The 15,000-nt window shown below is 46.8% G+C and overlaps 1 protein-coding gene across 5 annotated transcripts in view; it reads right to left on the bottom strand.

The window, feature by feature from the left end:
- Positions 1 to 12,803: 12,803 nt before the first annotated feature.
- Positions 12,804 to 15,000, bottom strand: part of ntmt2 (N-terminal Xaa-Pro-Lys N-methyltransferase) — a 9,159-nt gene continuing 6,962 nt past the window's right edge. For 2 of the 5 annotated variants that reach the window (XR_013844341.1, XR_013844344.1), the window contains exons 4-5: positions 13,347 to 14,725; positions 12,804 to 13,159 (exon numbers count right to left, since the gene is read on the bottom strand). Coding sequence is in view for 1 of the 5 variants with exons in the window: in XM_080007505.1 (XP_079863631.1) it covers positions 14,469 to 14,725 (257 nt within the window). In the remaining 4 variants the exon portion in view is untranslated. Of the gene's footprint in view, positions 13,160 to 13,304; positions 14,726 to 15,000 lie in introns of those variants that run through there. The other 3 variants (XR_013844342.1, XR_013844343.1, XM_080007505.1) reach the window with 3 other exon arrangements.

Here is a 15,000-nt window from a genome sequence, read left to right on the forward strand (position 1 = left end):
TCACTTTCTTTTGGTTTTGGGGGGGGAAATAATTTCCACCGCACCACATCAGAGCGCTGACACCGATCCGCGCTCCGCGTCCCGACACAAACACGGGGGGTTGCCACGGCAACGCCGCCTGTGCCCCGTGCTCTTTCCTATCACCCGCCCTTGGATGTTACACAATATTCAAGTTTCCAGAGCGGCGGCCGCCAGGGCCGCAGCAGACGTGGTCATTATGTACGTCAATCAAAAGTTCCTCCCCCACCTACCCACGTTGTCTGTGTCCCACGTTGTTGCTACCGGGGGAAAAGTTTATATATATATATATATATATATATATATTATTTTTTTTTTTTACAGAGTTGACTCGGTTAAAAGCCGAACGGGAAAGTTCACTTTGGTGGACTCCATCTCATCTCTTGCCTTCCTCTTGAGTTTCAGGCCACTCTTCCCCCCCCCCTCATCTCAACCTTGACAGGTTATTCTCTTGTTCTTTCTCATTCCTCGCCCTCTTACCCGCAGTCATTCATCCCAATTCCCCTTAAAACCCTGTTAATAAGCATGTGTTAGTAATTACATCCCTGCAGCCACCAGTCACCATAGAAGGGCCCTGGAACAAAACTCGCTGGCAGACAAAGCTTCTGCCTTAATGTTTATACCCCCTCCAAACACCCCTCCACCCCCCCAACACACACACACACCCACCCCCACCACCCAGAACCCTGCCACGCCAACCCCTGTGCCCAAAATAGTTTAATGAGGAGCCTTTTAATGCATTTATTACGGCAGAAACTGGCACAATTTACCGTACTCTAATGCCACGCCACCCCGCCCTAACTGGCTGAGTAACCGCGAGAGGTAATGCTGTGCGAGAGCCGTGCCCCAATGATTAGGGAACATTTAAAGCCTTTGTTACCATTTTGTTTTTAATATGCGAACCCATAACCGCACGCACGCACACACACACACGCGCACACACACACGCACACATAAACATACACGCACGTATACAATATTTCATTATTGGAATATTTATGGGTACACTAAAGATACAGACATGCTCATAAGCACTTGATTTTTATCCAATTGCTTGTATCTAGGTATACAGAGGTTTATATGTGCGTTCATTTGTCCATGCAAAAAACATGGGCACACACACACATACAGACACACAAAGTGATGCAAAAGGGGATCCACAGGGCCTGTGATTTACTACAGAGGAGTATTTTATTAATCTAATTACACATTTACAATCAGTCCGCTCTGAGAAAAACAGCGAGAAAAGAGCTGCCCGTGTGCTATTTTTTCCAGGGGGAGCCAATGTTGTTTTATTTTTATGGCTGAGAGAGAGAGAGTGAGAGAGAGAGAGAGAGAGATGTTGTTTTATTTAACGAGTTGCCACAAGGTTTCCTTAATGTGTCAGGAATACAAAGGGTGTGTCAATTAAAGCCGAGGCCTTTAATTCCGTGTGTTTTTGTTGCTTTCTTGTTTTTGTTGCTTTCTTCTCCTTATATTTCTGTTTCAATCAGCCCGACCAGGGAAGCAATCACTCACCCTAAATAAAAAAGAAAAACGAGGGAAGCGTACACACTGTTTAATATTTATGCAAACGCTGTGTTTAGCAATCAAGCTGAAACTCCATAGGGAGTCCAACAACAGTCGGACGGGGTTCTGAATTCTTTTCTTATAGTATCATCATGACAAAATATGAAAACGGTACAAACAGTTTGATTGAAAACAGAAACAAAGCAAAACAAGAAAAAAAATGTAGATGTGTTATTTTGGATTATTTTCAGTTCAGTAAAATAATAATGCTTATTGGCGCCCTAGCTTGATATTCACATATCTGTCAAACAAAGGTAAAAAAGTATGACTGAATGACAGATTTGATAAAAAATGATGAATAAATAAATTTTAAATACATTTTAATATTATGTATTAAGTAAGATTTTTATTTTATTTTATTTTATTTATATAATATTATTTAATACTGAAAAAAATAATGAAATCTGCATCTTCAAGGTATGTAAATATATACACAAAAAGTGTTCTACTGACAGGCAATTTTAAATTAAATGTATAAATACAATTGTAAAACTATGAAGGAGGCTATCAAAAGTTGAAATGTCTATGTAATTCCCCTTGTGCTCAATAAATAAGATGTGAAAGACTTGAAGTCTCTGGACCAGAGATTCTTTACTCCATTTTTATTCTCAAATGTTACCGAAGTCTTCGCTTACAGCATCACCATCAATCTTTTTGCCGCAGTAATCACATAAACCTGTACTTTTTATTTTTTTATGGGACTAACTGCTTTTTCCATTTAAAATACATTTTCACAATTTCACCATTGCCATTTCAAAGTTTTGAAAAAAATCAAAAATCAAATAAGATCTGTGATAGGTGAGATGTGAGATATTAAGTTCAAGTTCAAGTCCAAGTTCAAGTTCAAGTTCAAGAGATTTTTTGTCACATACATACACATACGGTCGTACATATATGCAGTGAAATGTCATGACACCCGGTGATAAGGTCACATATTACGCTCCTTTTCAACAAGTTGCTATAGGTCTCTGAGGTCCCCTAAACATGTATTTGAATTATATTTTCTGAAAATACCACTTAGATTATGCATTCTAGCCCTTCTAGCATGCCTCTATACCCCTCCTGTTCTCCATGGGCTCTTTCTGTGTCTGGAGCTTTAAATGCAAATGATCTGCTGCACCCCCACGCCCCACTCTGAAGCTGGTTGTGGCTTGGGGGGAAGGGGGGCGGGATCTCTAGCACCCCATTATGCACGGGGCTTTATTTTGGTTCATTCAATTAGGGAACGGAGGAAAACAGATACATCTACAATAAAAAAAACACAATTTTTATTGGTTTTGTTTAGAGAAACAGGGACGCGGAGCGGAGATCACTTTGATCGGGCAGCCTACTATCAACGTTTTGGAGGGTTGACAGTTATGCCTCGACAACGGCAAAAAAAAACACAGGTCTGCAGTGTTGTCAGGGACGGTCGGTATCGATTCCTCTTTCTTTTAAAAGATTCGTGCTGTGAGTAGAGCACTTCCCATGCTCGGCTCTCAGCTTCGACATAATGTGAGCGGCGCAACGCGAGGAAAAAGATGATGCACCTTCACAAAGGTATTTTTTAAGTCGTGGGTGGAGATACTCAGATGGGACAGGGGGCTCATTCTAACGAGCCCCCACCTGACGTAGAGGCTGAGGCTAATCTGGCTGGCTTGTTGAATCACATGTTATCTGACAAAGGCATCCCACAAAAAAACTCACTGGGTCGTCTTATTTGACAGTTTGCGTGTTAGAAGACCCATCAGAGATCCAAATGTATGTGCGCAAGCACTCCCAGTTTCCCCAAAATTATGAGGTGAGCTGACAGACGCTGACGCGGACCCGAGGAGGAGGCAACGCGTGTAGAGGAGGCCGCTCGCGAAGTTAACAGGACGGACTCTCGAGGTGGTGAGGAAAACAGGCCTTTTCAGGGGGGGACACGGTCCGAAGCTCGATGAGGCTTTCCCTCCTTGCTCCCGGGCGTCGCGGTCTCAAGACAAAGACGCGCAGGAGCCCCCGTATGGATAAGCGAGCGGGTCCTGACCCCGGTGCTGAGAAAGCGGTGGGCGTACGGCTTTGATCGGGGCCAAATCCTCTCATCATTCCTCCCTTTGGGCGCCGCGTCAGATACGCCGCCGCTTGCACGGAGCTGCCGTTAGCATGTAGCCGCGCTGCTCCGGGGGGCGGGGGAGGCTCGGCTGCGGTGGAAAACGTCCGTCAGCCGCCAGTGTCTGACAAAGCTCATTACTCACGTTACCGACTGACGATGGCAAGGAGCCCCGGCTCCGAGTCAGACATCCAAGATCGCCTGTTATCCGGGCCCTCAGAGTGCAGAGTCAGAACACACGCACAGCGACGGCCAGCGCAGCCACCAGGAATGTGTTTTTGCCTTATTTCTGTCTACGTGTAAGGGCAGCGAAGGAGAAGCATCTGTCTTCATTTTCCCCCCGAAACTCTATATATGCACAACAAGCCTTAATGCTGTCATTACACATACTGTCATATTGTTTCAAATCAAATCCCTACTTATGGCATTGGCAGCAGATACACTTCACAATCCACCGTGTAGATTTGATATAATAAGAGATGGTGTGAGTGAAAGATTCTGTGTGTGTGCACGCGTGCGCATGTGTGTGTGTCTATGAACATTAAGCTTTAAATTCTGCTTCCTTGAAAACACACACCAACCCAATCCGTTTTGACACAGTCAGCAGACATACACATGCGCGCGTGCACACACACACGCAACGTCATCGGTGATTGAAATAATGATAAAGCCTAACTAGGACACCTGTTAACGTTCATGTCTGTTACTGTGCAGGCATGGACCGCATTATGCCGAGGAGGAGAAATGATCTCCACACCACGCTCCATACAACAACTTGACTAACCTCTGGCCTGCAGAAGGCGGGTTATTACAAGCGTTTAGCGTAGTGAAAACAGACAGACAAACATTAAGCCGTCACAGGAAGAGTAACTAGCGTGGAGATTGCAGCGTCCTCTGCGAGTCGGATGTGTGATATGCTTTATGGGGATGGGGGGAAAACAATAACACATGGGCTCACTGGGATTCACAAATGCTTGATCAGTTGGCTTCACAGCGCTCAAGGGCATGATGTACACATATCCGCGCTCAATCACAGACACACACACGCACATACACACACACAGACACACACACACACACACAAACACACACACATACAGTGGATATATATAATCAAAAATCCAAACTTTTTTTTTTTTGTTTATTTTTTGGGTGTCCGGGGAGGGTGGGGTATGTGTGCTTGCATGTTTGTGTATATATTTATTGAAAAATCTATAAATAAAGTAAAAAATATAATATATAATATTATATTATATTTATAATAATAAATATAAAATAAAAAAAACGATCACACTTGTATATTGTGTGTGTGTGCATGTATGCACATGCACACACACACGGACAATACATTCAATTATGAATACATAATCAATACATTGATTATGATGGCTCGTCAAGACATTTCTTATCAAGAGAAGGTGTTAAAAGTGTGTGTGTGTATATGTGTGTGTGAGTGTGTGTGTGTGTGTGTGTGTGTGTGTGTGTGTGTATGTGTGTGTGTGTGTATGTGGGTCGCGGGGGGTGTCAGATTGAAATGCGATCAAAAAAATGCACACAGTTTTATGCTGTTGATGCAATGAGGCTTAGTCCGTATTTCAGTCGGTCCGCTGGCGTGAGGGATAATGTGAGAGGGAGACTGGCGAGTCACTGCCCCATGCCTCTGGCTGCTGCTCTGTCATGGGAGAATAAAGCCAGCATCCATCCAACTGCTGGAGAACTGCCCCCCCCCCCTCTCTCTGTCACACACATACACACACACACACACGCACACACACACACAAGACAAAGTGATGCACACTTAGGGCGCACATGCAGTATGTAAACTTGTGCATAACAACACACACACTGAGTATAAGTCCTTCGCAAAGTCCATCAAATGGAGCGTTGTTTTTGTGTGTGTGCGTGTGTGTGTGTGTGTGTGTGTGTGTGTGTATGTGTGTGTGTGTATCTTTGGGTGTGTCCCCAAGTTTATATTTCTGTGTGCATGTGAGGGCAGGTGTTTATGTGCTTAAAAGTTAGCTCATTTTGACTCTGCCTGTCTCTGATTTCACATATCTGTGCACGCGCATGTGTGTGTGTGTGCGCGCGCTCTTGTGTGTGTGTGTGTGTGTGTGTGTATGTGTGTGTGTGTGTGTGTGTGTGTGTGTGGACAAGAACATTTGTTTTCTCACCACATCTTCCCGATGGCGAGACAGCATACAATATTTGATAATGAACCCCAGTGCAGCGGATCACCCACGAGAGAACAAGGCTCTAAGACAGCACGATATCTGGCAACTTTGTAAAGCACAGCGTTGCCCCCCGTCTCCGCGGAGCAAAAGCCCTGAGCTGTCAAAAAAGCACCCATCTGGCGGACAAAAGAGAGGGGCTTATTGTTCTTCCCCTTCATCTCTCAGGCCTAAACGTCGTCTTCCCGTGGCTCTGGCTTGGCGGCGAGGAGGGGATTTTTTGTTTTTTGGCTTCTCTGCTGGAGGTCAGAGTTCCATGGGATGCGGAACCATGAATCCCCGTGCCGCGTTTGTCTTTTTCCCCCCCGACGGGCTCTGCGGGCCCCGCAAGGAGTGTGTTACATTTTCATGAGAAACAGAAACACACTGCGCGGAGCCGCCGTGGAGCCGTACCCGGCCATGGAGTCACGCCACGTACAGAACTACACACAGCTACAAGCGCGTGGATATACCGTATGCGTTCACACGTTAAGCTTTTAGTGTAGACGCATTCACAAACACACACACCCACACACACACATACACACACACACACACACACACACGCAGCATACATATTAAAGCCCACCGCTCTCTCAGTGTGATGGAGGTCTTTAGGGGCCCCAGTCAATTATATCATTATCTTTACCAAGTTGAAGCGGGGAGGTGTTGAAGTTGGGAGCTGCTTTCGGGGAGAGGCCTTGGGACCCCTGCTCCAAACACAATCAACTGAACATTTATCACCGCCGCAGGCCGTGTTTCTCTTCTGTTGCCATGCAGGCGCACACGCGGACACGTGCACACAAGCACACACGCACACACACACACACACACACACACACACACACACACACACACACACACACACACACACACACACACACATACACATACATACACATACACATACACATACACACACACATACACAGATATACATACTGTACAGCCCCCCTCCCCACCCCATCGAAGGCCCCTTTTAAGGCTCCTTCACTGCTCTCTCACCTTCCACTCTCCTTCTACACACAGTGTGGTGTGAACTGTTTTGTGGGGGCACATCTCGACTGCAGCTCAGTCAACAGCATCGATGGCAGCACAGGCCGCGTTGTTTTGTGCATTTCTGGTGGACAGAACCATTCAGACAGACGGTCAACACGAATAGACTCGAATAGACTTCCCGGTCGTTGCTCAGTGGCATGATGAGCCTTTAAGTGGTTTTGTTTTTTTTTGGGGGGGGGGGTTAAGATGTCTGCCTCTCTTTTTCACCCAGCCCGCCCACCTGCCCTTCCCCGGCCCGGCCTGGCCCGCCCCAGCCTGTCCCCAGCCAGGCCGGCCATTCGTTGTGAGGTTGTGGGGGTAGAGGGGTGGGGTTGGGGTTAATATTTTCCGTGCATTGTGTCCAGGACATTTACAGTTGGCGTCAGGGTACGGCGCTGGTCTGAGGGGAGGCACTTTGAAGTGTTTGCGGTTTTGCCACATCTGCAGGCAAGATGTGTGTACAGGGCTGGGGGTTTTGGGGGCTGGAGAGAGGGAGGGAGGGAGGGAGGGGTGGAGAGAGGGAGGAAGGGGTTTCCGAGGAATAGAGTGGAGGAGGGGCGAGAGATTTTACGCCCGCACTTCTAATGTCATGTGACAATGAACAACATCCCTCGACCCTCTTTTCCGGAATAGGTTGGTCAATCGTAGCGAGCAACGCTGACGTGGTCGTTAAATTTGCGTTCCTCATCGGTGAAAATGTGCGCAGCAGAGTGCATGTTTTCAATCTGGAACCAAATGTGTTTGTGCACACACCGACAGGCAGCGATCCTGTTCACAGGAAGCGGAGAATTATGAGGCTGCGCCGAAAAAGGGGGACTTTCCCGACATGTGTGTGTGTGTATTTTATGTTGTCAGGAAGCTATCTTCGAGCCCTGAAAAGATCTCTCACCGCAAGCGTTCGCCATGAGCTCATGTGAAAACAACTCGATTGCATGCGTTCAAGGACAGCCCAGGTGCGCTCTTACCAACGTTTTTCACCCAGTCCCCCGCCGTCTGCGCTGAGGACAAAGAGAGATGGGAAATGAAACGTAAATCCCAACAAAAACAATGTGGTCTCATATTTACACTGTTTAAAAGTCTGAAAAACCCTGCGGCGGTGAATCAGGGCTCAGTCCCGCCTGCCTCATGGTACCGCGGAGCCCCGTTAAACCGCGCCATGGCACACGTTAAATCCTCCGTCAGACGCGGTCGTCTCCGTCTGCTCCTCCCCGGCGGTGCCGACCCGTCACCCTAGCGGCTCGCCCGAGCGGAGCGTCTTTTTGGAATAAGGCCCCCGCCACAGGGACAGGGGTTTAATCATCAGTTTATGGAGCTGGATTTCTCCGTGCCCATAACAGCCTCGCCCACAACTATTTTCACATTTCATTAACGGGGGGTTTTGCCAGGGTGGCGGCGGCAGAGAGGCGGTGGCGTACTGGTGCTGGTGCCGGGCCCGCCGATGGAATTTGACTTCTCCATTATCCACGTTTCACCCCCAACCCCCACCCCCCACTATGTTCCCTTTCTCTTCCACCCGACCAGACGCCCTCTCCGCCATTTGCAACCATTATTAAAGTCATATTTCACAGCTTAGTTCGTAAAAAACGCTGAACTTGCTTCAAATTAGTAGGATTGCTGTTCCCCTAGCTCCCCCCCCCCCCCCCCCCAACACTTTTTGGCTCCCCCTGCATGCAAGCGCGAGGGAGAATGATAGGTTGGTGGTGGGTTTCACACGCTACTGGCCGATCACTGCGGCCAGCAGTCAGGATTACTCGCAATATGGTTTATATATCGGCTTCAGGTTTTGGGCTTGGCTTCTACATGGTGGGGAATTTCCTCACACCATAAATACTGTGATGATTGAGATTGTACGTCTGACAGACTTGGGTCTGTCAATGTGGACTTTATCTACACACCATGTGCTACCGGCTTTTTATGTGCGTCCACTTGCGGCTTTGTTTACCTTTTCCTTTTCGTGTGATGGTGTTAAAATTACGCCTAACGCCTTTATTTAACAGTCGTCATTGTAGATAATCTACATATTTTGGTTATTACAATATTTTGGTTTGTTTTTTTCAGCAAATGCTTTCATCTAAGTTATTACAGTTGAGTACTATAAATAAGCCAGTGGTTGATGTAATTGAAGATGTATGTGAAGATGAAATTCTAGAATGGGTAGTTTTTTCTAATGTTCTTTTATTCCATTTCACACATATTACTATTACAAAGTTGTTAGTACAACCCCAAAAATACAGCATTTTGCCAGCCCAATGTATCCAATTACTGTCTGCTGTCAGTATTTACAAATAACTTACATTTGATTGCTCTTCAAACAAATTACTATTTGGTTTGCCCCACCACCAAAAAATGTCACCCACTCATGTGAGTCCAATAAACGCACCCATTGGGGTGTTTCAATGTTCTCCTTGTATACAAGGCCAGGAACATGTCTGAACAATGCCCCCCCCTCTGCCATAAAGCCCTTTAGTGTGGTCTTAAAAAAGCTCACATCCTGTTTTTCTCAAGATGCAAAACTCCCTGCGTGAACTCAAGGAGCCCTGAGTGGCTGAAAGGAGGAGAAGAAAGGTGAAGAAAAAATAACACACGCACGCATGCGCAAACACACGCACACACGCGCACACACACACACACACACACACACACACACACGCACACACACACACAGAATACAGGATGCCTACAGACACTTCTTCTGATGGAGGGAGGAGGGAAAGGAGTGAGTAATGTAAAACCAAAAGAGGCAGCTGCTGCCTCCCTCCGTCCAAACATCTTCTCTCACCTCACACAAGTGCTGCTGCTGTGTGCGTGTTTGTGTGTGTGTATGTGTGTGTGTGTGTGTGTGTGTGTGTGTTATAAGTGACATGTATACGACAATCACACAAACACTCACACACTAAAAAATATCAACGCATACACACAAAAGGCCTTCCCCGTAAATAAAGTTGAATAATAAACTGTTGGCATCAAACCGCAAGTTATTATGAAGGCCGGACCCCCGCTGGCAGAAATGAGCTCTGCCTCCCGAGATCAAGAGGCAGGAAATACCTGCCGTTAAAGCCTCGTCTTTCCCAGCTCTCAGGAGATTTACTAGAGCAGCTAATGGCTCCAGCACCAGGGCCTGTTCCTCTGCCCTCCTCCTCATGAATACATCACAACACACACCTGGAAGGCGGCTTGGAGCCATGCCAAGCCAGACACACGCGCACACACACGCACGCACACACACACACACACACACACACACACACACACACACACACACACACACACACACACACAGATACACCATTTTAAAGCGCTCACACATAGACATACACATATACACACATTGTCACTTTTCACCTTACCTGTAGATATACACACAGACACACAGACACACACACACACACACACACACACACACACACAGACAGACACACACACACACATGCACTCCCCCATATGCATATACGCACTTAACACACCAGCTTCAAAACATTGCCTCCGCTGGCTCTCCTCTCTGACTCACGTAGGAAAAAAAGATTTAATCATGGGGAGTAAATTGGCTCGGTGGAAAAATGATTCGTCAGGGGCATAATGTGCATGTGCGAGCCATTTTGACTCATTATGCTGTGATCTGAAAGGTTATGGAATTGAAACCAGCATGAGGGACAGCTCTTCCAAGGGCAACAAGAGCGCCGCGCGGGCCGCGCCGGAGGACTCCACACATGTTCCCCTGCCAGCAAGCTATCAGAAGAACGTAAAAATGGCATCGAAAATGGGTGCGTCTCTCCTCAAAATCTCCAGTGACACATATCTTCATGTGTAATTGACCGACATCATTATCCTTGAGACAAACAAAGACCCCCCCCCCCCACACACACACTGAAACACATAAACACCAACCACACCATAACAAAACATACAATTTCATGCACATGTGATGAAATTCTGAGTGTTATTTCGCATTCCTTCCCAGTCATCCTTGGTAGAGGTCGTACTGTAGACATACTCTAACATTATGCTGGAATGCCATATTTGAGATAAAGAGAAATCTGAACCTTCTGTCAAAAAAACCCCAACCTAACCTTACTCTGTTACTCTGCCATTGAGACTTGTTCTTATTTGAGGCTTGCAGATGACAAATGAAAATACACTTATCTGCTTAATGACGTCGTGTAAATGTAAATGAGGCTGCACGCAAAACTGTTGGGGAACGTAAGCTTTTGAGGTGAAGAAAACATACATAGGCGCCCACACACACACACGCACGCATGCACGCACGCTCACGCACACACAAACACACACATATCCACACACAGCCCTGGAAAAGTGTGTTATTCTCACGGCCACAGGGCTGGCTCTGTACCTATAGCCAAGAAAACACTGGCCCTGTGTGACTGTACTATATTCACGGTGAATCACACACACACACACACACACACACACGCACACGCACACGCACACGCACACGCACACGCACATGCACACACAGACACGCACACACAGACACGCACACACACAAACACGCAGCCCTCTGACTGATTCATGCGAGGTCCAGATGGAAAGTAATTTCTCTTGTTTTGTTGTGAGCAATGTTTTCCATAAATCGAGGAAGGTTCCGACATCTCAGGAATGATTTCCACTTCTTTGAATCACGGAACCCCGTGATAGATGAACGTGCGGCACCGTAGGCGCGGTTACACGGACGTCTTTAACCTTTAACTAACTTTAAAAAAGGGGCCATTTGTCAGCATTTTGTTTAGCCGGCGATCTAAACCTCGGGGTCAGTGGCACCTGATCCTCCCAATGCACGTGGCGGGGTTGAAATATGGCACGTCCAGGGAACCTATAAAAAGTTTGTGTAACCAATCCTCCGTCTGAGCTGAGCGGCGCAGGGTACCGTAAGAAGAACCACCCGCCAAGCCCCGGGACAACACGCTGGGGGTGTTAATGTTCCAAACCGGGGTGCTCGATCAGCCCAAGGAAGAGCCATCAGCGCCCCCCCCCCCCCCCCCCCCCCCCCGCCCCAAAATTCAGCTTTTTGTTTTTTTGTTTTTTTTCTCCCAGCGACATGATTTACCATGAGAACGGCGTGAGCAGAGCGTGCATTCCTTTGGTCTGAATTCTCCCCGGGATAGGAGGGCAGGCATGTTCCTCTCCTGTCTCTCTCTCTCTCTCTCTCTCGCTCTCTCTCTCTCTCTCTCTCGCTCGCTCGCTCGCTCTCTCTCTCTCCTCCCTCGCTTTCTCTGGCTAAAACCATCCTGGCTCCAGACACCGACTGAGGTTTCTCTCAACTATGGATCCCACAAAGGCTCACTTTATTCAGGATAAAAAGCCCGGGCTGTCTGCTTCTCACAGGCCCCGGGTCTGGAAAATGACGCTGTCGTTGCCTCCTGGGGTTAGCCTTACCAATTTTGACCTTAAGATAGAAACTCTAAAGTGGACCACCATGCTGCTCTCTCGCATCCTATACAATGAGCTCCACATCTCAAAGAAGGGAAAACAAAAGCCAGACTATTTCATATTGCCGTTATGTATCTGTGTTTGATATTCCTTCTGCAGCCATTGTTCTGGCTCACAATGCAACCGGTCCACAGCGCGCCGGTCCCTGAACACGGCGTCGGTCACTCAGTCCGAGTGTTCTTTCTTCCATCTGCGCTGGCAGCGCGAGGTACGTTCTGCGTCTGGACCCAAGCCCAAATCGCTCCGCTCGGCTGACGTGACGGGACAAATTAGTGTTAGTTCGGCTAATATATTCAAACTGCTGCTGTGCGGCTGCGGACGACGTTGAGCAGTATTAGAAATGATAGCCCTGACTGTCAGCGACGTTAACCATTCCTGAAAAGGTGACAGGACATTTGGCTGTGATTTGGCGAGGAGAGGGAAAAAAATACCTACAAGTTTAACTTTGGGGCATTTTGATCTTTAATTCATGTGGGATGTGGAAAACATGTAGGGCCTATTCACATCTCAAAAGAGCCATTCTGATGGGAAGATCGTACCGTCGAGATCATCTCACGCCATCGCGCCTTCGGCACTTTGATGATGCCATGTTTTCGTTTTGTTTTTTTTTGTTGTTTTTTTTTTTCCGGGGCCCGGGTCGCTCATTGACAAACTATCCTTTCATAGTGGGGAAAAAGAAGAGGGCGGAACCACTGCTCGGCGCTCTCTTCGGGCCCCGGTGCACCGCTCCCGTCGAGCGCTCACGCACGCAAGCGCTGAATATTTGAGGCGACTCCTGGATGTGTTTTACGCAGACAGCATCTGACAGGGTCTGAAATGGAGCCAAGGCAGATATGAAAGCAGGCACTGTCTGTCAAAACCAGGAAATAATCACCCACCCCGCCTCCGCCCACCCCCCCGCCGCAATACACCTCAGGGGCCCAGCTGAAAGTGATTAACCTAAACAATGTGCTGCTTCTACTGTTAGTTTGGAAAAAAATAATACTTAGGAGAATTACCATAACCATTTGAGAGGATCTCAATTATCTTGTGTTTTTCGGTCCGCTCTGAAGAAGATTGCCGCTCGGTCGCCGACAGGGGTGTGGACGGGCTTTACTGTAGGGATATTTGGGGAAAATTGGTCAGTATTTATGTTCCAGGCTTGATTATAATAGCCAGCAGTGATTACTCAACTCTAATCCTATTAGCCTTTGTTTAGAACTCGGGATGAAATACATAATCATTGAAAGAAATTGAAAATAAATCATAAAAACTACATCCACATGCCTGCCATGGCTAAAATTATGTTCAGGCCGTCCTCTTGTTGAGGGCGGCAATGCAGTACAGAAGAGCAATGGCGCTTGTCAAGCAAAATCTCTTAAATTCCATTTACTTAAAGCAAATACATCATGCACCAAATTGCATTGTCATTGCTCCAAATAACTTTTAAGTTTTCTTTTTCACAATTATAACGGAGCCTCTGCAGTTTTCACAAGCACATTTATACTATCTTACACAACGTTTTAAAGAGGTGCCCATAAAAGAAATATATAAAAAGTACATCTATGAATGTGCAATATTACAAACAAAGGTATAAAATTCATACTTGCATTGAACATCAATATTTACTGTACATGTAACAAGGCATTTGAGCATTGACAGTTGGGAAATCATTTTATACTGTACTAGCACCTACAGTACATGTAGAGGGGAGCAAAAGAATAGAATATTTCCATAAAGCAACCCAAACATGATATGTTCTGATTGGTATGTGCTAATGTGCTAAATCATTCATCGTGATCAGTTAACGTGGAGGCCATCTGTAAGGATCCAAAAGCATTTAGATGCAGTCGAAAATGCTTAACCTAGAGACTTACTGCATTTTCTCGGAGGAGGAATCAAACAGGAGACCAAGGCCGCATATGCTATTCAGAGGTTCTTACACTCCATTAAATGTCCCTCAAAAACATAAACAAGCATCAACCACTGGAAACCAAAGAACCAATTCTTCACAAATCGGGACTAGGCTGACCTATTTACTCGAATTGTATGTCGATTCTACTAAGGAACAAGATGTTCCTGAAATGGTGAAGGTGGTAAGCTGCTGTTCTACAATGTCTCGTGCCGCCCCCCCAGTCCTGTTATTTCATGGCGACCATCCAGACGGGGACGATGATCTCGGGGAAGCCCTGCTGCTTCTCCACGGCCAGGACCTCCAGACCCGCTTTGAAGATGATGTCCCTCATGATGTCCAGGTGGCGAATGATGCTGCTGTCGATGGGGTCCAGCTTGCAGCCCTGCCTGGCCATGTTGTCTTTCATGATGATGACGCCGTTGGGACGCAGGCTCTTTTTGCAGCGCATCAGGAAGTTCATCAGGTCCTTGTCCACCAGGTGGCCTTCATGGGGGGACGCCAGCGAGGGGCAAAGAAAGACAAGATGTTATTCAGGGATTTTGAAAAGGTTGGGTTCTTGTCAAGCGACAAGCGACCTTTGCTTTGCCCTTACACTGTGGCGTATAGTGCCAACAAAAGCAAGAGTCCGATGGCCAAGGGATGCTTCAGAAGGATAAATACTTACACTGGGGCTTTAAACCTTTAAACTTAATGTGGCCATTGACGAACGTAACCCTGAACAGCGTTGTCATCATCAATACAAGTGTATTCACAATGAT

The sequence above is a fragment of the Zeus faber genome (genome assembly GCF_960531495.2).
Source record: "Zeus faber genome assembly, chromosome: 1".
In the NCBI taxonomy this organism is placed as follows: domain Eukaryota; kingdom Metazoa; phylum Chordata; class Actinopteri; order Zeiformes; family Zeidae; genus Zeus; species Zeus faber.